Source organism: Hippocampus guttulatus, chromosome 4 (genome assembly GCF_054856545.1).
Source record: "Hippocampus guttulatus isolate MCC_2025c chromosome 4, RoL_Hgut_1.0, whole genome shotgun sequence".
Lineage (NCBI taxonomy): Eukaryota > Metazoa > Chordata > Actinopteri > Syngnathiformes > Syngnathidae > Hippocampus > Hippocampus guttulatus.
In genome coordinates, this window is record NC_141264.1 from 9,258,553 (window position 1) to 9,285,634 (window position 27,082).

Below are 27,082 nucleotides of genomic sequence, written 5' to 3' on the forward strand. Positions count from 1 at the left end.
ACGCGCTAACCACTGGACCATCGGGCCGCCTGGTCATAAACATGTAGTTTTAATTTTCTAAATTGTTTTGTATTTACATTTGTGAGTTTTCTGTCTTCAAAACCTCTATTTGCAAGATGCAAGTAATGAAGCCATTTAACAAGACTTTTAGAAGAGGTCTTGGAAATGTTTGAATAGCCTACAACCGAGTGTGTTTATTCACCGATTACCATGACCACACCATCTCACGAACAATGTCTCATTACAGCCGGTGGTATTCAATGTTTCAACTTGGCAGTTATCGTAAAACATGACCAGTGGGAACACTTTGTTTGTATATTGAGATGCATGTAGATTAATTAGTAAGCTAAAATGATAAAGCCAAGTGAAACAATTATCACTCTTTCCTTGCCCCGTGAAGTGATTACCTTGCCTCATTACACTTGTTTGACTTATGGCAAGATGTGATTATATCATCTTCTCAAATGTGCTGACCCCTTACTCGCTGAAGTCTATGAAGTCCTCTGCATGCGGGTGAGTGGATGCTCACCGGAGATCTATTACAGTGTTTGTATCAGCATCAACTAATTGCACTGTGGGGAACTCAAGTCCCATTTAGTGTTGTATAACCTAGACTGAAAATTGGGGCTATGAACATCCTTCATGTGACTGGGAAAGCATGTCTGCATGCATGCATATGCGCATATACCTGTATATATACTGTATATATATTAGAGCTGTCAGTTTAGCACGTTCTTATCGGCATTAATTTTAATGAATTTTAACGGGATTAAATTTTTTCTCGCGAGATTAACGCGCCACACGTCACAGCGGATGTTACGTTGCTCTATAAATAAACCAGAAAGAAAACAACAAGCGCGCTGCACAGGTCCACGCATGTTTATTTTGCCAGCCACGGCAGCGCGAGACACCGAAAACGGATACTTAAAGAGTTTATGAATGGAAAGTTTACTTTTAAAAAGTTGCCAGATAGTTCCACTGACAAGACCAAAGTTACCTGGATGTTTTGCAGTAGTAAACTGAGCTATCATCATAGCAGTCGAGTCTGAAATACCACTTAATGGCCAAGCACACAGCTGATGTGAGTACTCCGCCCCCTCGTCTAAGACAGACAGCTATGCGAAGAAAGCGAAGAAAATGGATGACACGACGAAGAACAAATTTGCTGAAGCCATAGCTAAATGTATGGCGACTGCATGCAAGCCTGTCAACATTGTCCACAGCCAGACTCAAGCTGAAATCATTCGCATTACATCTAACAACTCCACTACGGATTGCCAGCGAGAGCCTCCATTACAAGCTGTGTACAGAGATTGTACGTAGCGGAGAAGGCTAAGGTACACCAAGCGGGAGAAGACACTGTTTCGGGAGAGAAATAAGAGACTACGTTGATGAGCCTCTGGTGAATAAAGAGCAGGTAGCCTGTTGAGTACGATGTATGCCACGGACACGATTGTTACTTGTTTGTAACTATTTTGTGTGGAAGGTTACTGTGTTCCGTGTCCATATAAATAATGGGGGTGGAGCTTCTCTGTGTTCGTCTGACAGTGAGAGTTCAGCGGTGCAGTGGTAGCGACCTAGCGAACGCACTGAAAATAAAACGTCTTCAGTGTTGTCATCGAACCAAGTGTAGTCATCCGAAATGATGTCTACACAAAACCGTAGAGAGACTTCCGCGCAAGAAGGACCAACAGAATCAACATAGCCTGACTGCTGTGTTCAAAGCAAACTTGAGAAAATGTAGGCAACCATGGCTTAAATCCACTGTAGGCTGAGTACTAGTTTACCTTAGATGTGCAGTTTATAATGTTATATTGCTCTGTTTTGATTTCCTAAAAAGAGCTGTTCAAGCAGCTGTTGTGTGACAAAATATATTTTTCACTGTTGTTGATGGACAGTAATATTGTGTGAGAGATTATGTGTGAATAACTGCTCCAAGTGAAAATTTTTCATGTAAAATTGAAAATCGAAATTATTTCAGTAAATATTTGCATTTTGCACATAGAAAACTGATTCATGATTCCATGTTGATGAGAGCATTAAAATGGGGGAAAAATAGGACAAAAAATATAAAAGGAAATTCAGAAACGATAAAAAAATGTGTGAGTAATCATGATTAATTTTTAGTTAATATGAGTTAATTATGACAGTTGCGTTTTTAATTAGATTAAATATTTTAATCGTTTGACAGCTCGAATATATATATATATATATATATATATACCTAATAATGTCGCTTGCTTTTCAGTTTTGATGTATTATTTTCAATTTTTGTAGTTTCATTGAAGTAATTGTTAGTTTACGTTTTTCGGAGGTTACGTTTTTCTTGAACACCTCTCGAGTCGAACGGAAGAAGGCACGGAGACAGACAAAGACGTACCTGTATTTGTTGAGACTGTTTTAAAAAATTAACACCACAGCTCTCCTTTTTTCGGAGCTGCAACACAAACTTATTTAACAAAGCAGTGACACAGTTCACCGAACCAACAGCAAGTTATAACAGTGGAAGCATGTCTCCAGGAAGGAGCCATCTTGGAGTCGACATATTACCGTAATGACCATACACAAGGCGCACCGGATTTTAAGGCGCTGGGTGAGCTTTGAAGAAAATGGAAGACTTTTTGGTGTGCCCTACAGTGCGGAAAATACGGTGTATATATATATATGTATGTATATATTATTATGTTTCCCTGTGTGGAGTTCAATCTTTAACTGACATCATAAAGCATCAACGATGAGAGCGCTGACTTAAAATTAAACCCCCCAAGATCCAATTCAACCATTCACTGTATAAATAATCAACATGACCGACAAAAGAAAAAAAAGACAGATTTGCGGCAAAGTAAATCTATTCCCGCTAATTGTCTAAACATATTACCAGATCGTCCTAGGAGATTTCTAGTAAATGTCTGTTTTCTAACCGACTATAGTTGTTGAGATGCATTCTTTAACTCTACTTTTCTATCCTTTCAATTACAACTCAGATGTCTACAGTGGAATTGGAGGCATATGTGAGCAGTCAGTTTGATGCACTTCGCAGATTGCTATATCTGGAAGAAAAGAAGACCCTACACATTTTAGATCTCAAAGAGGCATTCCTGACGGCATCTGCTGCAGAGAAGATTGCAGAGATCAATGTCCAAACTGAGCGTCTCCAGGAAGAAATGGCCAGCATTACACACCAGCTATGCTTGTTGGACAAAGCAACCATTAGTCCTGCACTGGCAGCGGAGGCCCTCATCGAAGCATCGGGACCAGGCCATAGATTAACGGTAACATTTCCTCCATTCTCACGAGCCTTCCTGTACTTCTTACATTGCCTAGACAATTAATGTAATTTCCTACTCCTAATAAGCACACAGTTTGACAATCTCGTGATGCTCAATGTGTACCTCACTCAATTCACTCTGAACTATGATTGCTCAGCCAGCCCAGCCATGCCTGGAAACATGCTTTGTATTGGCAGCGGTTTCCTAATTATCTATGTATGAATGCGCGTGTGCATTGATTTGTTTGTTTGGTTTTTTTTTAATGCCAAATCAGATGTAAATAGCTGAAAAGTTCATGATCATGGTGGGTGCCATGTACCTTTGTTGAAAACAGGTTAACACATCAGGCATACGTACAGTCTATCATCGCATTGTTGTTAGTGCACAAGTATGCAAGAAATTATTTCTTTAAAACATCCAGTTGTCCAAAACAGAATTAATTGTGTTTTACAATGTGGCAATTAAACAACAAATACCTCCCATGGCAGAAATCAAGTGTCTGCTCCCATGTGTACAGAGATGTGTATGTATATTTCAGCATGAGATGCAGCAGCACACATTATATGATTTCTCTTTCACATCAGTTGGGTTAATAAAGTATGGAAAGTAGGGGTGTAAGGAAAGACAATTTGAATAAGAATCGTTTGTAATTTAAAAGATTTGAGTGCATCGGTAGACAAACTAATGTGTCTGGTCTCCCCACAGTTTGAACCGGTCATGAAGTTATGAATCAGTATAAGTTGATTTGATGTTGCTTATTATTATGGTTCAGGCTTGGGAGAGCTGAGACATGACAAAAGCAACAAAAACATTTCTTCTGTGTCTTTGAGAGCTCTCTTTGAAGGAAATTCCACATTTGATGCTTTGACAAGTTAATTGACATTGTAAAATTATTGTCTACCTTCAACATGAAACATCATACCCTGTCCAATTTAGCAGTACCTTCCATCGATCCATCCATTTTCCGATCCACTTATCCTCACAAAGGTCGCGGGGGGTGCTGCAGCCTATCTCAGCGATCTTCGGGCAGTAGGCGGGGGACACCCTGAACCGTTTGCCAGCCAATCGCAGGGCACATAGTACCTTATTAAATCAAATCGTTTTACTTTAAAATAGAGGTGGAAATATTTATCAACAACAAATTTATTATATGGGTCATTGATTAAACATTTAGGGGACCATTTGATAAACATTTTTTCCAATCCTCTGAATTTCAGCTTCTCAACAGTAATAATCTCTAATTTTTGCAGTTCTGTTTAAAAATAGACCAATGTATATGTGTTGTTTATGTTTTGTGCAATTTCCTGTCTCTAAAAAAAGCGACGGAAATTGACAAATTTCAAAAATTCGATTCTCGATTAATTCACAAAATGATCAATAGATTAAACGTTTCTTGAAATAATCATTTGTTACAGCCCTACTTTGAAATGTACTGCTTATAAATCCTGTCGCACCCCACGTTTTGAGATATATACCGAACACTTGGTGAGATGCACACCCCTAATAGAAAGTAAAGTTTCTGCATTTACACCCCTGAGTAAATCTATTGTCATGCTATTCCCTTTCGAGGGGATTTCTGATTCTATGGATTTTTGATATTTTTTTACAAATCGTGTACTTGTTTGGGTGAAAAAGTGGTTAACGGTTATTTTCAGTGTTGTTTGTTGCATGAACAAAGTTAAAAACTGCAATGCCACACAGAGACATGTCCAGAAGTCGTGTCAATAATACAGACTAAGCACTTGAATACAATTTCTGGGAGGAGGTATCCCTGTAATCACGAGTTGACTGTTGTCAGCATGACAGTACAGCACAGCTCCACTAGCTGGTGCCTGCAGCGGCACACTAATTGTAAATTGATGAAAATTAAATGAATCCGTTCAGGGATGAACAAATTAAATGATGGAAAGGGCCACCGTTTTTCATCAGTGCTACTGGGGCGGTGGCCCACATCAGACCACAAACTTCCTTTCCAGATGTATGACAGAAGAAAACTTTAAATCTGGACAAACTGCGTGCATGCCTTTTTTTTTTTCAATTGAACCGGTGTACATCACAGTACCTGAATGTATCATGCTCAATGCATGTATAAAAGATCACAGCCTTGAACAACAAAATGTTTGAACAACCAGCAAATACATTTACTTATGTATTTTCTTCAGTGCAAAGGGCTCTCCTTCAAAATTATACTATTATTGTGGTACTGTAGTATGTTTGTCCCACATATCATTCTAAATCCCCACATTATTAGGCATTTATCACATTGTAATATAGTTCAGTATAAGATGTCTGCCATCTAATGTTCAATGGCGATATCACATCTTAAAACTATACATTGGAACACTGCTATTCACAGGAATAGGCACTGGCCCACCCCACAAATAGTGAAAGCCGCATATAACTAGGCAGTTGCTCATTCCAGGGGTCAATGTTGGTTACACCATAGGCATGGGCCAGCTACCAATTTGACGGCTTATCTTGGTTTTAAAAAGTCAAGGTTTTAAAAGCCGCTAAAAATGCCCGTCACCGGTACTGAGCTTTGCCTTTCTTTTTTTGAGGGGATTCCAAGCGGGCAGCATCCCACTGCAATATGACTGGCTGCTTGCAGAAATCACTCGACCTGCTTCTTATGACGAGAGGCTGAGCAGATAGGGGAGGGATGAGCAGAGGACACAGAGGGAGGGAGACAAGAGAACACAACTGTGCAAATTTCACCATACTTATGACAAACATATCCCTTTTGCTCTGTCGATTAATGTGCAATGTCCTAAAACTAATAAACAAAAACAAAAAACAAAAAAATACATGGTGCCACCAAGTACTAGTTAGCCTCCAAGGACAACATGAGCCAACTGGTCTCTTTTAAAAATCGCTCGCCAGTGATGGGACACCGTGACTTACTAAGAATGTCTTTTTACTGTATTCATTTGATTCTAAGGCTGACTTGCTAAAAAACTGAGCAACAATCCTATCTGCAAAATGGAAAAGAACAAATTTCTACCCCAGATGTTAAATTGACATCTCTGATTATTCTTAGCATGAAGCGAACATTGCCAATGCCTTTGTTGTCATTTAATAATGTATTGAGTGTTCAACCACAGAATGGCTTTCTAAAGAAAAGCTTGTCAATAAGCATTTACATGCTAGTTGCTGGTACACATGCTATTACCAATACCGTGTCTATTTTTTTTTCTCAGATTTTTATGCTGGTCAGTCGTTTGTCAGGACAGATAGAAGTCATCTGTCCTTAAATAAGTGTTTGGAGTGTGTGATCACAGCTTGTGCACTGAGGGTCATTGTTCCAGAGCCCCGAAGTATCTCTGCAGTCTTCAATGCCTTTTAAACTCAGTCACAGTTAATACGCTCCCTCAGCTCTTCTTTAAAAACCGAAGAGGAATCATTTATTGCTCTGTGGCCGCAAATTAAAGCATCACGTTGGTGTATTTGTCATAGTTTATCAGCAGCCAGGGTGTCTTTAGTGTAGTGTAGTGTAGTGTAGTGTAGGGTGTCTTGATGCTGCGGTGGATAAGGTAGGCATCAGTAGTGGTTGTATATCTGCTGCAGCTCTACCTAAATAATCTGTTATAATACGCTTAAATAGCCCTGCCCTTGGTATGTTGTATGTTGCTAAACAAATATGTTGATAAACTTGATATCGAAGAAGCAGGCCCATCATTTTCAATGTTTAAACTAGGGGTCCTGATACTACTCACTGGTGGATCTCCAGATATGGCCATTGAAATTATCCCTCATTCAAATGCATTGTTCTACTCAGAACAATCATAATAGATGAAATCATAGATCCAAAAAAAAATATTGTGGATAATTCAATGCCACAACCATCATATATCACCACTAAAAAATACATTTCGTACCACTTTTGTGCTTTTACAGTTAGAATTATACTATTCTCACAATAAGATCCAACTGTCCGTTTTCCTGTATGAACGAAAATGAAGAAATAAAAGTGCTTTACTTTTTAGCACAGATCTGCTCGCTGCTCGACAGAATCAATTGAGCTCAATTCATGGTTATGAAAACTCAGAGCAACACCGGAATAAAAATGAATAAACACATCCCCAGTTACACTCCAATTATAATTCTTACTTTCTTACATTAAAAAAAGATACCATATGTGGAGCAACTAGGAAGAACATACATGTCTTCACAAATGTGTTGTACTGCCAGTAGATTGCATCTTTTTGGGATGCTTGCATGTCACTGGTGGACGTTTGGATCCCAAGCAAATCTCCCACCCTGTTCAAATATTTAAAACAAACCATTCGACGAGATGTAACACGCATTAAATTTTCAGCTTGATGGGCCAGATGGCAAGGCACTGCTCACTGGCCAACACTGATCAGTTCTCTTAAGTGTTGTGTGCTTCCAACGTCTCAGTGGCTATAAGAGACTGTGTCACTATATTCATTCTGGCTGTAGTCAAGGTCCAGCACTGCAGTACAATCTGTGCTGTGCGAGATATCGGAGCCGGTGAAAGCAGCAATCTGGTGCTCTTTAAATCATTTTGCAAAAACTAACATTAATTTTGGGCTTTGCCGTGTATGTCAATTTTCGTATTTGAAGTCCCTGTTAAATTAAACTGAAATGCAGAAGTCTTCTATAAACTTAGCAAAACACATACGTTAATGTTTGCTGTCTTATAAACCAAAAAAACTGCCAAAGTATCTTGAAAGTGAAAAGTGTAGCACTACAGTAGATCCATGTAATGTACATGCAGAGCCAGACCATTTACCTCATCTTACTTCGACTAGATGAGCATCCGTATTGTAAATATATTTTTAAACGAAGCAATGAGTCACCTAAAATGTTCTAATATATTATAGAAAACATAAATCTATTCAGAAACAAGGCAATGAGTCACATAAAGTCGCTGATGATGTAGCGGTGCACTCGCCAGACTTGTGTGCAGGCAGCGTGGGATCGGTTTTGCTCAGTGACGGTGTGGGCGTGAATGGTTGTTAGTTCTATATGTGCTCTGTGACTGACTGGCGACCACTTCAGGGTGTAGTGTGCCTTTCACACAAAGTCAGCTGGGATAGGCTCCACCACCCCCTGTGACCCTGTACAGCAGGGTTGTCAAACAAATTTTTTGTCGTGGGCCACTTCGGAGTTACGACTTCCATCGGTCGGGCCGGTGCATAATCTCAACATTATTTATTAGCCATGACAATTTGACATTTCGGTCTGGATTTCAGCAAGAATCATGATAGTTGACACACATGATTTGCTCCTGCGGGCCACATAAAATGACATGGGGAGGGCCGAATCTGGCCCCCGGGCCTTGACTTTGACATCTGTGCTGTACAGGATAAGCGGTGTTGAAAACGACACCGATTCTTCCAATTTCCATTGTTTCCAATGAGAGTATATATTTTTAAATCTATCTCTCGGCCATTGTGGAGTCCTACAGCCTCAATCAAAGTTTTCAGATTTGAATGGTGCAAGGCAGCTGCTGTAAGCACAATTAATTAAAAATAGCTTTAAGGTTATCAAGTTTATGCCAGCATTTCTTTGAATTCACTGCATGTATTGTGTTCATATTTTGAGGGCAAATTGAGTGGACCCCCGCCCCACCCCACCCCAATAACCTCTTATAGAGTTGTTTGCATTTAAAGAGTGACTACTGACTCCTTCACTTAAAATATTGGCTAATGACTAGTTTTTCTTGATACTGGATTGCAAATATTTCCTACAGTTGTATTGTCACTTTTATTGACTTTTTTAAATAGCATTGGAAAATTGCCAAAAAGGCTGCTCAAAATAAATAGATGATAGGGATGAGAGGGAGGGAGGTAGTGGGTGGGTGAGGAGCATTCCTTCTGATCGGAAAATGAGAGTGAGAATTAATGGGTCAGATTTAGAACCACACCAGCAGTGGCCCTAGTTAATGTGAATTGTGTTGTTTACCTTGTACTTTATTACCACAGCACCTGCACAATGACTTTTAATATTTTATTCTTACTCTGTTTTTGTCTTTCTGTCTCTCTGCAGCAGGACTTTGAGGCCAGACCAAGGTAAGGCTTTCAGTTTGATCCATGTTCACTTTTAGAGCATGATACTGAAGTAGGCACTTTGCAAACAATTCTTTCAGTAGCAATGTGACTAGGAGCGCCACCTTGCTGACATTTTCTCAAGAGCTTGTCGACATGCTACAGTGTATATTTAAAAAAATATATATATTTTTCCCTTTATTTGTGGCTGAACAATGCCGGACCATATTGATAAAGTTTGTATTGAGACCTATACTAAAAATTAGAATAGATATACTAAAAATAAAAACCTGTGTGGTAAAAAGTAACAAACTACAGCGGATTTTCATTGTGTTACAATGCTCTACTCAATGATTTGTTCTATTTTTACACACACACACATACATTATATATATATATATATATATATATGTATGTATGTACTGTATGTACAAATAGAGAGAGAGAGAGAGAGAGAGAGGCATGGGTGTGTCACGAAGTTGCACTAACAAAATACGTAAAGCTCGCACACAACTTGCGTATCTTGCGAACACAAGTTAGAAGTCGTGCATGCGTCTCGTAACTCAATATCATGCTGGCTGCTGGGTTCTGTATTTATTTGGGTGGTTCAGTCAGTCATATGAGCTCCCTGTTTGGAGCAGATGGCAGCACGGCTGGACTAAAGGGCGAGATGCAGCTGCCCTTCACCAAGGTTAACTGCTACATCTTACACAGTCCATGAAATAATAACTCTCAAGTCGCTCATACGGCACCAAATTGCAGTGATTCAGAATCTTTTGGAACTAGTGAAAAATAACTTAAATTTGACAAAGTGTCCTTGATCCAATTTATGTACGATGAATGAATACATTTTTATTATTTTCAAATTATCAGAGAAAATCTCTTTTAATGTTCCACACTCCATTTTTAGATTGCAGTGATGTACTGAGCAGAGGATTACACATTGGCAAGGTTTCCATATCGGAGAGCTCTGTGAATGTGACTTCCCGTCGCCAATTTTAGTTTGTCATTGTTTAGACCAGAACGTTTTCGAAAGAATCAACAGTATCTCTGCTGGTTGTAGCCATAGAGTGCACTCAGTTTAACCTCAAATGCTTCAAGACACAATGAAGTAATCATACATTCCACACAATCGTCTGAATTCTTGACTATTCATTAATTTATTTTTAATGAACTAATTTTACATGGGTTTGACAATCCAATTAAAAGTATAAGAAATGAGACATAATTCCCATCAAGGATTTTATTTTTAAAAAAATGGAGTTGAGGGGCAATTGATAATGCATCCATGTGTCAGGAACAAAATTCTGCAATCTGAGCCCAATATCATTACTTTTGACAAAGCATTCCCCTAAGACTATAATCCTTACACCCCCACACTTCTTTCCACCAGTTCCACATCGATACCTTGCCTGCCAAAGTCTTCTGAATTTAAAACTTGCTTTTCTGCTCTCAGCTCATCCACCAGACTGTTGCCTTAATGAGATGCATTTTCATTTAAATTTAAATTTCATCCCTCTGCTTTAACCCCCACATGTCCCCTGCACTTCCTGACACTTTTTGTTTTACATATGTACTATATTGATGCACTCCGAATGCATTTTCTGTATATGAACACCATGAAGCTCTCAGGCAGATTGGTCTTTAAAATGATTTTTTTTTAAAATTGTATTTTACTAAAGTTCCTTGTTGAATTGACCTAACAAAAAGAGAATCAACTGACACAATACATAATATGACTTTATGTCAGATGCACCCCAAAAGGAGTCAATTCATTTCAGGGTTATAGTGTGCAACAGTATAATTCATTTCGTTGCACACTTTAAAATAATGTTCACAATTATCCAAACAAAGTTTCTCTTGTGCAGCTTTCCTAAATTCTGCCTTTGCTTGGCTAAATGTATTTACTTCTTTATTTCATACTGTAACTATCTGATAAAATCTGACGATTCAATGTCTGTAATCTCAAGTCTTTGTTCATGACAGGACACATTGTTGAAGAATTATGAAGGGTACCATTGACATTTGTCTATCTATGCTTAGCTAAATTCAGTCATTTACCAGTACACAAAGGAATGAAGCTTGTGCAAATTGTAATTGTTAGCGAATTACATAACTGTCCTGCTTCCGAGTTCATGTTTGATAATATATCAAAATGTCTTTCAATTTATATTCATGAATTTTATATATTTTTAAACAAGAGTGAAATTAATAGGGTGACCAGGCATCTAAGGGAGATTTGACATTCATGGTGTCTGATGAGAACACAAAATACACAACTCACAAAATTCAATATTCCATCAAAGCTGCCCAATGATCAGTTGATCAGTCAGATCATTAGTAGGGAAAGAAAAACAAAACAAAACACGGTCTCTCGACCTGCAGGAACATGTTACAACTGTCTTTTCAGCACTATAAGGCGCTTCAGAGTATAAGGCGCACCTTCAATGAATGGCCCATTTCAAAACTGTTTTTATAAATAGGACGCACTGCATTATAAAGCGCATAGAATGAATAGAAGCTACAATAGTGGCTGCGGTTGCGTTATGCAGCCACTAGATGGCACTACGCTAAAGGGAATAAAATACAGCTTTATTTATATCGAGCTTTCACAACCGCTGCAGCTGTAACAAAGCGCTTTAGAGGACATTTAAATATACAACGCCCAAGAAACCAGAATATTGATCCATATATGAGGCGCATCGGATTATAAGGCGCACCGTCGGCTTTTGAGAAAATCGAATGCTTTTAAGTGCGCCTGAGAGTGTGAAAAATACAGCACTTTAGCACTATTTCTCAATATTTATTATAATTCTTATTCATTCACTAACTGTATCCTGATGGTTTTGCTTGAATGTTCTTTTATGAAGTGGTCATTGAAAGCAGATTCCAAGGCTAAACCATCCACTTTGTCGAACCGAGTGATGGTTTTTAGCTTCCCTTTTTCATAGTGTAAACGCACATGGAGACCAAGGGGACACCGCCTGACGGGGCATAGGAGTGTCGACACCGGAGGATATGGCATCAGCCTATCTGTCTGAGTAGTTTGCCCTTCACATAGTCAAAACAGATGAGCTCAGCAAGGCAGGGATGTGTCAGGGGATCATGTTTGCAGGACACAGCACAGAACTAGAAAATAAAGGTAAGGAAGGAGTTGCGTTTCCTCATGAAAAATTCACGACTTGCTAAAAACAACACGGCGTGTTGTTGTGTTCACTATCTAACTGTTGTTTGCAAAGTTATGCTGTGCAAAGTAAGCAATGAGGTTGTAAAAGTAAAGACTGCAAATAATGTCAGCGCTGCAATAGTGATGCAGTTTGCACGCTTTGTCAATTAAGCATGGGGTGTGGATACTGTGGCAGGAGATAATGTATTTGGTCAGTGGCTACAACGAATTTATTCAACATTTGAAAACAAGTGCATCACATTTTTTTTTAAACGAGAAGTACAATAATTTCATTTAAAAACTAATACAGTGGTGATGAGGCTTTTGCTTCGGCTGCAGAAAAACTTCTTATATTTCATTAGGTGACAATTTTGTATCCACCGACAACAAAAAAAAGTTTTCGAATATTAGATGAAATAACATTTTAGCAATCTAATATCTGTCTAGATCAGCAAAAATCCTCTGATTCAAGTCTACTGTAATTGGACTAGCTGGCCGCTTGGATGACAAACTTGGGCTGGGCTAGCACAGGGACAGGGAGTCTGACTGACATACACGCAGAAATCAATTCAAACACAGCAGTGTTCGGAATATGAGACAAAAGTTCTTTCCACACACAAATTGAACAATTGAAGCAGTGCTTTTGTATTAAAAACAAAATGTCTGTCCCAGGTGGGCCGTTGCTCGCGGCCCCAAATGTAGAATCACAACTGAATAAGAATAAAGGTTTATGTGAGTCTGTTTTTTATTACATATTTATAGTAACTGAAACTGCAAATGCAACATCAGTGCTCTCATCAACAAGTTATCCAATGCATCTTTAAGGTGCTTGGAAAGTGCGGTACTGATGGTCTTCAGTCACTCTGAATGGAAGGTATGATGGTTGTCTGCAACACTGTTTTCGACAGAGTTCTCCTGAAATAATTGTTTATATACTAGCGATTTATTGTGATTGAGTTCAGCTTGATTTTTTTTCCTGTTTCAGACAATTATTGTTTTTTTCCCCTCCAAAAAGAGATGTTTAAAGTAATGAGGCCCTGGCCCCAAAAAGACTGAGAATCCTTGTAAAAATACTAATGAATAAAAACAAAGCTTTTAGGAATAGTCTGAATTACATAGAGAGAGCTAGCAACCAAGTGATCAAACCTGCTCTTTGTAACAATGCTGAGCAACAGCTTTCAGCATTTGATGCCGCTTGTTCTCCTCTTTTATCCGACCAAAGTTCTTCCTCACACTCTTATAGCAACACTTTCAGCATTTTCGCATGATAATGACACAACACTTGACACTCTCTCTTGTTCACATCTTAACTCATTCAATACCAGCCAATTCTGGACCAAGTCTGAAAAGACGTTTAAAAACGTCTTTGGGAGTGAATGAGTTAAGCTTGTTGCAGAAACAAATGCGAGATTCGTGTTCATCCATTCTAGGGTGGCGGCAGTGCTGCTAAATTTGCTAACCTTTGCAACCATGCCCCCACTGGAATGTGTTAACAATGCCAATGCCAACAATGGATTGACAAGTGACATTGTGATTATACTGGCTGTTACCAATTATATGCATCACTGGCCACCGAGGGAATTGTGGGATTATTTGATTTGCATACCGACATTTCTGGGGACGGCCGGTGGCAGGGGCGGGATGGAGAAATTCCGAGCTTTTGATGCAGTTTTCCCAGAGCGATTTTGTCAAGACATGTCTCCCATTTGGCCTGGCAATCTCTCACGATTCCCTGGAAAAGCTGGACAGCACGGAAGAGGGAGGTCTGGGGTTTTTTGCTGAAGCTGCTGCCCCGTGACCCGATCCCTGAAAAGCGAAAAAAGGGGTGATTATTTAGTATTAAGCGCAATAACTTTTCTCATTGTTGTAGTCACACAGTCATTTGGACCACGACTTGTGACGTGCTGTAATTCTGCTACATATTTCTTTTCAAGTATGTAATACTATCGGGCCTGATTGGTTCACTGTCTATAGCTTGAAGAGTGCTTCTCGTATTGACCTGCTCTGTCGACAGATAGAAAGCTATGATCTCAGAGAGCAAAGATAAGGGTTTAAGTGTCTGCAATGCATGCAACGCTACAGAGTAGCAGAATCAGGTTACCACTGTGTTTGGGTTGAGGCACTAAAGTCTGTGGCGCCAATGAATAATGGATTGTTAATCCGTGTGTGAAAAATACATCTCCCCCTGCATATACTTCCTTGCCTCTTCATCTCGCTGTTTGGGATGCACTTGTGTATTCGTATTTGTCCCCATACATGCAGTTGAAGGCCCCTTTGTGGATTTTTTAATTCCTCTTCATATTCGGAATAAGAAAAATATTTTGTGTCTTAGAAGAATGAATAATAATGTGTTGACCCTTGTTTTGAAATAATATCAACAAATAACAAAATATAAGTGCAATCACTTGACTTCCACTAATCGACAACTGTTTTAATAATCGAGTAACTTTTAAACTTTTTTAATCATTTGCTTTCAGCCTCTCAACAGTACCGTATTTTCACGACTATAAGGCGCCATTAAAAGTCTAAAATTTTATCCAACATGGACAGGACGCCTTATGATGCGGAGCGTCTTGTCTATGCGCTGAGTTCCAAAACCTGACTGACAGCCGACACGCTGTTTATATAGAGAAAAGGCGGAAGTGACTGTGGACAGGCATGCGGCAAAGAAGTCGGCCAATCAGTGAAGGGTGGGCGTGTATACATACATATATGGAGAGAAAGAGAGAGAAAAGGCAGACGTGAGTGACAGGCATGCGGGGAAGCAGTCCGCCAATGAGTGAAGGGTGGGCGTGTAAGTGGACGCTAAAGGGACGCTACAAGCAGGTACCAACACCTGTATAGAGTGTGGCTATGTGCATTGTTGCAAAACAACGTCGGTTTTGGTTTCTAAGAACCCCCGAAAATAAATTCTACAAAGAGACACGCCTACGAAGCTCAGTTCAAACTTCAAGCCATCGGTTATGCTTTTGGCATGCGTGCCCATCTCACAGCAGCGGTGAAAAACCAAGTCAAGCAAATGAACTCTGAGCTTGCCGTTATTCCCGGAGGCTTGACTAAAGAACTCCAACCGCTGGACATCGGCATCAACCGGGCGTTCAAAGTAAAGTTGCGAGCGGCATGGGAACAATGAATGAACACAACTTTACAAAGAGTGAGAGGCAGCGCCGGGCGAGTTACGCCACAATTTGCGAATGGATTGTGGCTGCTTGGACGAACGTGTCTGCTTGCATTGTTGTTCGAGTTTTTGGCAAAGCCGGCATCATTTCTGTGGAGCCACATGGCAATGAGAGTGACTGACAACGAGAGGGAACACGGCGTTTTTGATGGATTACCGGTACTTGCACAATTGTTCAATTCTGATACAGAGGATGAGGACTTTGATGGATTTCTGGGTGATGATTGATCGAAAAACGTGAGTACATTGTACGATGGCTAAATAAAATACAACGGAACTCCGTTTTGCTTCGTTGCCTTTTTAAAAACGTGTTTTTAGCGTGTATCTGTATGTCTTGGCATGCTACCGTATGCTACAAGCTAACGTGTTTTTAGCGTGCGCGCATGAATGCCGTATGTTTAAGCTGGCGTATGTTTTACCACTTTAAAATTGCGCCCAATAATACAGTGCGTTTTGTCTATGTGTAAAATACAGAAATAGCACCCATTAATGAGACTGCGCCCAACCATACGGTGCGTCGAATGGTCGTGAAAATACGGTAATTCCGATTCCTGAAGTCCGTGATGACAGCAGGCTGATTATCTTTTTGTGTTTTGTGATTCTTTTGTTTGTTCAAAATTAGCTAACATGTGCTTTTACCTTTACAAAAACAGTGGCCTATCCAGCAACGGAATCGGTTTCAAAACAGTTGGTAAATACATCCACCCCTATTGTGTGATATTGCTTAGTTGTTGTTGTTTTTTTTTTTTTTTTAATCACTAAGCATTTCGAGGGCCGGTGGTTGACTGGTTAACACGTCGACCTCACAGTGCAGAGGTGCAGGGTTCGATTCCGTCTCCGGCCTGTGTGGAGTTTGCATGTTCTCCCCGTGCCTGCATGGGTATTCTCCGGGTACTACGGTTTCCTCGCACATTCCAAAAACATGCATGGTAGTTTAATGGAACACTTGTATTTAGAGTTCCGTGGCCTTTCATCGCTGTGAATGCACGGTATTGCGAACATATCGACTTCATAATTACAGGTTTCTTTGAATGCTCTAATTGTGGTGGATTCTACAACAGCTAGATTGGAATAATCAACAGAAAGCAATATTTTGATGAAATTCGCTATGAATAACCAACCTGCCAACGTGATTCAAAAGGAGATCATAGGGAAAAAAATCTCACTGTATAGTGTTTACCGTAGCATATTTTAATTCCCAATAGAGGCCCTTTCTTCCTAAAGGCAGGCTGTCAACAAGGTCTGTTGTAACTTTATACATAGCTTCACACACAATTTTTGTGAATTAACTTTTAAAGTACCGTATTTTCCGCACAAAAAGGCGCACCTAAAAGCCTTCCATTTTCTTAACAGCTCACAGCGCGCCTTAAAATCCGATGCGCCTTGTGTCATTATGGTAATATTTCGACCCCAAAATGACTCCTTGCTCGAGACATGCTGACAACGCAGAGTCAATGTAATAACTTGCTGTTGTTAAAGTGAACTGTGTCGCTGCTTTATTAAATAAGTTTTACTGACATCTGATCGTTCTGTTGGTGTTTGCTTGAGCGTAGCTCCATTTAGTGGATGCATTGTAGATTGCGTCTTATAATGCGGTGCGCCCAATGTATGAAAAAAGTTACAAAATAAGTTATTCATTGAAGGTACATCTCATAATCCAATGCGCCTTTTAGTGTGGAAAATACGGTAGTAAAAATCTGTTCATCCATCTATCTCAGGGGTGTCAAACATACGGCCCGCGGGCCGGAACCGGCCCGCAAGGAGGTTTGATCAGGCCCACAGGATAATTTAAAAGTGAAAAAATGCAAAAAACGACACGGAATGAATATTTTTAATGATGTGCAATTCATGGAATATCCACTAGGGGGACACACTGTTTTGATCAGAGGAAAAGACAACATTGTTTTGATCAGAGAAGAAGACAACACCAGCCTCAGTCTGTCACTGAGACAGACCCAACACAGCAGACGCTATCAAGGATATGTGAATACTTTATTCTTTACACATATTATGGCACTCTCCTTAGTTTGTAAGGTGTAGGCAGGGATTACATTTAGAATTTATATGCCCGTGTAAATTCTTGTCTTTATAAATTTTGTTTAATCTTAAAAGTGCATTACTATATTTTTCAATACCAATTATTTGTTAAGGTTTTTGATGCCTTTGTACAGTCAGTGGGATCAGTTGCAATGCATATATGTGAATGATAAAAGTAAATTGCACATTTGTCTAAGGAAATCTAAGGTCCTTCATGAAATGTTTTGTAAAAAATATATTCATTAAATTTCAACATTTTCCTAGTATTCTTGTGCTTCTTTAGACCAAAACAAAGGAAATACATGTTATTTTAGTTATTAACAGCAGAGTATGGTATCATTTTTAATGGTCCGGCCCACTTGACATCTACCGAGGCCGTATGCGGCCCACAATGTGAAATGAGTTTGACACCCCTGATCTATCTGTTACATTTTAAAAAGTCTGCACACCTTTGTTCAAATGCCAGGTTTTTGTAACATAAAAACAACCAAAAAAAAAACAAAACGGTTTATTTATTATCTGAGGCTGAAAAATATTTATTGTGACAGGTGACCGTATTCTCTCCATGTTATCCATCTCTGACAAACTTTTGACAGATGTAAAGATTAGGGATGCAGTTATTGAAGACATTGGTATTCGGATATCCATCCATCCATCCATCCATCCACTATCCATTATCCACACAAGGTTCGCGGGCATACTGGAGCCTACCGCAGCTATCTTCGGGCAGTAGGCAGGGGGGAACCCTGAACTGGTTGCCAGCCAATTGCAGGGCACACATAGACGACCAACCATTCGCGCTCATAATCACACCTGGGACAATTTAGAGCATTCCATGAGCCAGCCCCAAATTATTTTGGAATATGAGTGGAAACCGGAGTACCCGTAGAAAACCCACACAGGCATAGGAGAACATGCAAACTCCACACAGGAAGGCCGAAACGGAATCAAACCCCGTACTTCTGCACTGTGAGGTGGAAGTGCTAACTAGTGCTGCTTGGTATTCAGATATCCGACTGAAAATTCTGTCGAATAATTGTGTACTGTATTTGGATATTTTTCCCCCCTTGGTTAACGATACAGAAGACAAAAAGACGAACGACATTTCCACCCGATAATAAATGACAAACTTATTTACATTTTTAGCTGATCAACATTCCATACTTACATTTAAATTGCATAGTAGCACACTATTTTCCTTTCTTGAAAAAATTTGTGAGATTTTAAACACATCTCGCCCCATAGTTTTTGGTTCATAAGACAAAGAACCACAGTTGCGATTTTGCCGGCTAAAACAACACCCTTGATTCAGCCAGGGTTGTTTAAAAGTGATAAGTTGGAACGGCACCTGTGTCAGGCAGTCAGCATCAATCGGAATCAGAATCAGATTTATTGGCCAAGTATGCAAGAAACACACAAAGAATTTACTTCCCAGTTACAACCCGTTCAGAGGAACATAGACAAGACAGCAATAACCAACATGGGGGAGATAGAATGAGAAGCTTCGCGGGTCGCTGTTAAGCGCCGCAATATCTTAGATGTGAAAGGAAACAGTCGAGAAGAGGAGGGACAAAAAAAACTGATCGACTCCAACCATTCTCCTCAATGGAAGGATGACTTGAGCAAGAGAAACCTCAGCACATGTAGCGTACATTTCAAAGCACAGTACAACAATTCTCAAGACTTAACATGAATACAGCCAAGACTTTGACATGGCACCTGCAGCTACGAGGCCAAGACATGACCAGTCACAGGCTCGGGGGGCGAAAGTAGAGGAAAATAGGGAAATAGGACTCGCGTCTGTGTGTTTTTTCTATCCAAGGGAGTCCAGATAACAACTGTTTTGGGAACAGGATCGTCCACAATTTCAGACAGCCTTGAATGTCTTTTAGCATGTGACTCTCCGTGGCGTCAATCTGCCGAATTCTTGATCCATCAGTCAATCGATTTTTTTCCAGGACGGTACAACTACTTCCGGTCTCTTCCATTTTGCGACTCTAATACCACATCTACTTTATGGTTGAGTTCAGTCAACGCATGAGTCTGAATGTTGATCACCCGCCCCAAACTTTCTATGTCGGCCACCAGCTTGTTACTATCCAATGAAGCTGTCCCCAACGGCTGGATTTTGCGATAGATCAAGAGACTGCTCACACCAAACAGCAGGATACCTGTAATCAAAAGGCCAATAATATAGATGTCTTCCACATCCTCTACGGAGAATATTGTCAAGCACACCATTCTCCATTTCTGCCAAGGATCTAAGATGTACCCAGCAGCATATGTCCCAGAGGAGCAAGAGGGCTCCCCACCACCTGCTCTTTTCAAGGTGTAGAAAATGATGTTCATGATACCAATTTGTAATTTTTGGACAGTTAGAACATGCTGCAACAACTGGAAGGGAATTAACTATACAGATAGGGACTGTCTCTGCAACTCTGTTCTCTTTTACGCCCTACACATGCACATTACATTGTGTTGGAATCGAATTACATGTCTGATCTCAGTTTGATGAAGATGTGGAAAGATAGTGGCAGACTGAATCAAGGTGCAATGAATCAGTGCCTTATCAAGCCCTTGGCCCTCAGTTGGATGTGTCAAGACAGAAATAGAAGAGACACACACACACACACACACTTGGCAGACATCTCCCTTCCCAGAACGCCTACAGTTGGACACAGCAACATCACAGCAAATGTTTGTTGACTCAATGGGATGGGCCATCTCCCTTGCTCAGTCCACACAGCGTCCCTCTGCTCAGTTGTCATCCAAGTGAGGCAAGGGAAGCGTTTGTGAGTGTTTTCATGTTTAATTCAGCAGTCCTACCACAAGCGCTGACACCATGTCTATATATAGTATTAGTTAAAGGGAAAGTGGAGGTGGTTTGGATTTAATCACCCAAGGATTGGAAATTGTAAAACCAACATATGTGTTATTTGCTTGTTGGCCAACAAAAACCTTATGTGGGATGAGTAATGGCATTTCATTGAGTGACATTGTGAAAACTCAGGTCCGGGAAAGCCTGTTTAATTTTTGAAAGAAATTGTAGTCCTGCAAAATAGTCCACGTTTTTCATAAATATACCTGTAATCTGATTCTGTTGTTTTTCTGTAACTGTAACAGATTACAGTTCCAATTCTTGTGTGCTGAATATGTAATGCATGCATATATAGTACCTAGTAGCCACTTATTACACAACCCAGTGCCATACAGTATGTTGAATTTCTCGTTCTTCATTATCCATCTCTTAGGTCCAAAAATAAATGAATAAATAAAAAAATCAGTGCTCCAAGCAAGCAAAGCTAAATTTGCCCTTCCAGTGTGCATTATGTTTGTGGGTTGAACTGAAAATGCCAGAGTATCCAATTCTCCTTTGAAGTTAGAAGTGAGCTGGGTAAACTGAAATTTCAGAGGTGTTCTTTTGAAAATTCCAACTCACAGGGTAAATTGCCCGCAGCAGCAACTATGACTTAAGTGCTTGTACTGTACACACTGAGAGGCACAAAATTGCACATTCGGCTCAGTGATGATGTTCCACCCCGAAGGCGTTGGTAGCTCGCATTTCAAATTGTTGCCAACCTCCAAACTTATCAAAAGTCAAGAGCATTTTTACTGTCTGTGGGTGTGGAATACTAATGCTTAAAAAAATGATAATGAGACATTATCATGATACAACACACTCTGCAACATGATTTGTACAATACTGTTCTACTTTGTGCAGATGGAGTCAGCAGAAATGTTGTCATAACTCTGTATGACTGTGTGAGATCACCACTACCACCACCAGAATTCATTTAATTAGACTGGTAGAAAATTACAAATCGCTGCGTCTTCCCCACTTGAATACTAAATGACTAACCACACCTGACAAGACTAGAAAATCATTTTAGATATGAAACAGCAGAAACCTGCCACCTTTAAAAGTGCCTCTGATAACCCCCAGGTTCGAGGAGGCTTTTCCCTCTACCTTGACTTACACCCCACTTCCAGCTGAATAAAAGCAGCTCTGAAGCACAATGTTTCGGTGTCGGTATGGTGTTTTTTGGTGCGGCGCAGTCTTTTGTCGCCCTTGTGTGTGTGTGCATATACCTTGTTCCATCCAGTGCTTTTGTTGAAGTAATAAGATAAAAAAATGTTAATATGACTAAAATGTTAAGAATGTCTTTTGTGAGTCTTTGGTTAATTAAGCACGGATCAAACAAATTCCACTGAGTGTGCAACAGTACATAAGTGAGCCTTATTCGCTATGGCTTAAGAGTGCATCCGTCGGTATCGTTGGATCTCCAAAATTGCACCACTGTCATGATCATTTTTGTTTACATGAGTGGAAATGTTCTCCCCGCCGCCTCTCGTTCTCCTTGCGGTACGCTAGCACTCTAATGCGTGCTGGGCTGCACCTACCTTTCAGATCAAAGAGGAAACGTGATCAAGTTTTTTAAATTCTGTGGCACATGATAAATCCATCTATTTGCTGTCAACCCTTTCCCTCGCAATTTCGCGGTTCTTTATCGCGGCTTCAGTGCATCGCGGAATTTTTCAAACATATTCATAAAAAAAAAATTTAAAAAAAGAAATTACGTCCGCAAACGGTCCGGGAGAAGCAGCGAAAGTCAGCAAAACAGCAGCGAGTCACTGAGTCAACTTTTACAGTACTACATGTATGTATTTACTGTATTTTGTTATTCATACACTAACCTAACTTATACATGTTTAAATCGATTAGTATCCAGCATTAAGTAATGTTAATTACGACAAAATTTATTTCTACATGCATGTATACCATGAAATTTGGCCTTAAAATACTTTTTTATACTCATACACATGTACATGTACCTATACGGGGGGTCGCTACTTCGCGGATTTTCGTTTATCGTGGGTGGTTTTGGTCCCCATTAACCGCGATAAACGAGAGATTACTGTAGTTCATCTTGTCTTTTTTTTTTCTTCAGAAAACTCAAACTGATTTTAACATTTAGGGCGAACATCATGATGAGCTGTTTAAATATTGATTAGCCAGAAAATACGAGACAAATATATTTGTAAATGTATATACATTAGTATGTATATACTAATACATATATATGTATATACACATTAGTATATACATACTAATGTATATACTAATGTATATATACTAATGTGTATATACATTATATACTGTCAAACGATTAAAATATTTAATCTAATTAAAAATGCAAATGTCATAATTAACTCAAATTCACTAAAAAATAATCATGATTACTCGCGCATTTTTGATCGTTTCTGAATTTACTTTTATATTTATTTGTCCTATTTTTTCCCCATTTTAATGCTCTCATCAACATGGAATCATGAATCAGTTTATGTGCAAAATGAAAATATTTACTGAAATAACAATTTTGATTTTCAATTTTACATGAACATTTTTCACTTGAAGCAGTTATTCACACATAATCTCTCACACAATATTACTGTCCATCAACAAAAGTAAAAAAAATATTTTGTCACACAACAGCTGCTGCTCTTTTTATGGAATCAAAACAGAGCAATATAACATTATAAAGTGCACATCTAAGTAAGTAAATTAGTACTCAGCCTATAGTGGATTTAAGACATGGTTGCATACTTCGTTTTTCTCAAGTTTGCTTTGAACACAGCAGTCAGGCTATGTTGATTCTGTTGGTCCTTCCTGCGCGGAAGTCTCTCTACGGTTTTGTGTAGACATCATTTCGGATGACTACACTTGGTTCGATGACAACACTGGAGACATTTTATTTTCGCTAGGTCGCTACCACTGCACCGCTGAACTTTCGCTGTCATGTCACCGCCTCAGCGCACTGTCACTGTCAGAGGAACACAGAGAAGCTCCACCCGCTCTATTTATATGGACACGGAACACTGTAACCTTCCACACAAAATAGTTCCAAACAAGTAACAATCGCGTCAGTGGCATACATCGTATACCTGTATGATACAGGTAACTTTGGTCTTGTCAATGGAGCAATCTGGCAACTTTTTAAAAGTAAACTTTCCATTCATAAACTCTTTAAATATCCGTTTTCGGTGGCTCGCGCTGCCGTGGCTGGCAAAACAAACATGCGTGGACCTATGCAGCGCGCTTGTTGTTTTGTTTCTGGTTTATTTATGGAGCAACGTAGCATCCGCTGTGACGTGTGCCGCGTTAATCTCATGAGAAAAAAATTAATCCCGTTCAAATTCATTTAAATTAATGCCAATAAAAACGTCCTAAACTGACAGCTCTAATATATATATACAGTACATACACCGTAAATTCCGGATTACAAGCCGCTACTTTTTTCCACACTTTCAACACTGCGGCGTGTAATATGAAGTGGCTTTTTAATTTTTTTTTCCATCGCGGGAAAAACGTGGACCAATAAAATGAATGAGTAGTTCACTGAGGTCCAATGAGATTGTACGACTAATCACAACTTTCGCTCTTTTGCCGTAGCGGGGAAAATGTGTTACCTGGCAGCAGTCGACCAATAAAATGAATGAGTAGTACACAGGGGTCCAATGAAATTGTATGATTACCGGTAATCACAACTTCCTTATTTCAGTCTTTCTTCTAACCCTGATCAACATGGAGAATACCAGACAAAATGCATATGATGCAGCTTTTAAACTAAAAGCGATCACTCTGGCAGTTAAAGGAGGAAATCGAGCTGCTGCCCGTAATCTTGGCATAGACGAGTTGATGGTGCGGAGGTGGAGGCTCCGGCAAGAAGAACTGAGCCAATGTAAAAAGACAACCAAAAAGACCCATGCACATTTGATTTGCCCCTCACTCGGACTGTAAATAAAAAAGGTGACTCCTCCGTCATACTGAAAACAAGCGGCCACGAGAGAACACATTTTACCTGTGTTTTGAGCTGCGCAGCATCAGGCCTAAAGCTGCCACCGATGATCATTTTTAAGCGGCTGACTATAGAAATAATTTCATACATCTTTTCCCATTTATATGATTTGCATTATTCTATTTAAAGCCTAGTGGGCTGCAGTATTTCTCCTCGTAATTACGCAAATGCGCATCAAGATCTCTCTTTGTCTGGCCTCTTATTATGTGTTTCAGCGTAATTTCGTTGTGCAAATGCATTTATCATGCTCATAAAAATATGGAGATTATTTTAACCTTAAGAAATTGTTGCGTTTTTTTTCTGCGGGGGTTCAGTGGGGGACCGCGTCAGCGGCCTCACCTGGAGGCGGAGCGCCTGCGTCCCTGCCGCCTGCTCCAGAAGCAAACCCCCGCCTACTCATTGGCTAGCGGTTTATAATATGGTGCGGCGCATATAATTACAAAATTGATTTTACTTCATAAATCTGAGCATGCGGCTCTTAATCAGGTGCGGTCTGTAGCCCGGAATTTACGGTATATATACTGTATATATACAGTATATATATATATATATTAGGACAAAATTTAAAAATAAATGGTTTCAAAGCCAATGTTCTTGATAATTTTGCCCCAAAGTACCCGTAATAATCAGTATACCAAGTGCCAAATATGATGTGCTTGCACTGATGTTTAGATGTCTGCATTTCTGTGCTAATACCCAATAGCAGTGTAACTTCGCTGTTTACATTGATTTTGCTGCTAAATAGTTGTTCCTCTTTCAGTTGGTTGTGGTGAAAAATAAAAAAATAAGATAAAGGCTTTTATACCACAGTGTGATTATGATTAACACTGAAGGAGACAGAGGAGGAATGGGTGTGGCAGTGACACATTTATCAATAAACTGTGAGTTGTTCAAATCTGGAGTTTATGTGTTGTTTGGTTTGTCTTCCTTGAGTGTCCTCATCACGACTGGCTTGGATGGCAGGGTATGGATGTCAAGCGCTAATTTTTGATGTGACAGTAGGCTTTGCCTTATTGGCAGTCTGTTATTGAGCTCTGTTTCACAGTACTTTTTCATCTTTTGTCCTCTATGCCATCTGTGCCTCTGATGGCCCTCCACTACTGAGGAGGGTTCAGAAAGAGTAGGAGTCACGATCATTTCTTAACGGGGTGTAAACGGGGGTGCATTTTAATTTCAAAGCCCCTCCAGTGCAATCCAGTTTCTGTGGTAACATGTCGGGGAACCTGGTCATTTTGCTGATTCAGATGGCGCCGGCAGTTTACTGTTTGAGAAGGGGCTGTGAGAAAGAGGCAACAGGGGGTAGGCTACCAGCCTGCCAAGTGTGTATGCACTGCTGTGACCAGTCGGCCCTCATAATGGTTGTTTGGCACTGTGAAAAAGGCAGTTCAGTCATCACGTCTGCCTAAAAAGGTCTCCCAAAGTAACCCTGAAAAGACTGAGCTTTTTGTTGGGATAGCAAAAAGGTTGAGAGGATAGGCCAGAGCAGCAGAATATTGGAAGAGTCACAGGTGATTGGAAGGAGACCATATACATAAAATACAATCTGACGAGGTGATATCACGCAGTGGGCGGTGGCAAAGTCTGAATATAAGAAGTTAAAAGTAAAATGAAACGTGGAGCCAATGTACTGTTGGTGCTGACTGTTCATTACTTCTAAGCTGAAGCTGTGCATTTTCAGAAGAACAGATAACGCTTTATCTCCCCAATGTATTTTCTCTGACTTCTCTCTCATTTGGGCATGAAATTCAAACTTCAAGAAATATTGGAGACTGCATTATAGAATTTTCAAATTAAAGTCCCATTTCGTGCTTCAAATACATAATGTATTGAAAAGACAGGTTTTGCTATACTGGCAAAAATCATTGCCTGACCAGGGAGTTGTATAATGAAGTACAATAAATGGAACTTGTGCCTTCGGGTTCCGTGATGAGTAGCTGCTCAGAGCTTGGCAACAATCTTACTTTCCTCTTGAGGCAGTAATTTTATGCTAATAAGAACAGACTCCTATTAAAAGTAATTTGGTGAGAACTCTTCATGGTCTTTGCTACATAAAGAGTTACAATAGAATACTTCAGTTTTTAAAATTGCCAGTCACTGCAAATTCTTTTATAAGTGTATTTGTTTAGACTATTAAACATTGTTTACAGTCTTTAAAATTACACTGGAACCTCAGGTTACGAATGTAATTCGTCCCCTGACTGTGTTTGCAACCTGCAATGTTTGCAAATCGAGGTAATGTGTCTCATTGAACTGAATGGAAATGCAATCAATCCATTCCAGCCCCACAATATAGTTTTGCTTATGTTATTGTAATGTTTGTTTGGTTGAAATCAAAACTATAGAACAGGGATGTGCAACTTAAATGTTAGAGGGGGTCCACAAGTTTTCATTAGTGCTACTTTTTCTTTCTCCACAATTTCATTGATATAGATTTTTTGGGGGGGTGGCTAAAATGAATTCCCGCCGACATATTTGTCATGAGTGTTGAAAAATGCCTCACACAATCGGATAAAGTGAAAAAATATAGTTGCTGTGTTTATTGTTAGCCCAATTGAAAGTAACAT

General features: G+C 39.6%; 1 protein-coding gene across 3 annotated transcripts in view; it reads left to right on the forward strand.

The window, feature by feature from the left end:
• Positions 1–27,082, forward strand: part of trim44 (tripartite motif containing 44) — a 64,437-nt gene that overhangs the window by 25,391 nt on the left and 11,964 nt on the right. For 2 of the 3 annotated variants that reach the window (XM_086109830.1, XM_086109829.1), the window contains exons 4-5: positions 2,985–3,272; positions 9,282–9,304. In XM_086109830.1, coding sequence (XP_085965956.1) covers positions 2,985–3,272; positions 9,282–9,304 — 311 coding nt within the window. The remainder of the gene's footprint in view (positions 1–2,984; positions 3,273–9,281; positions 9,305–27,082) is intronic. The other variant, XM_086109831.1, reaches the window with a different exon arrangement.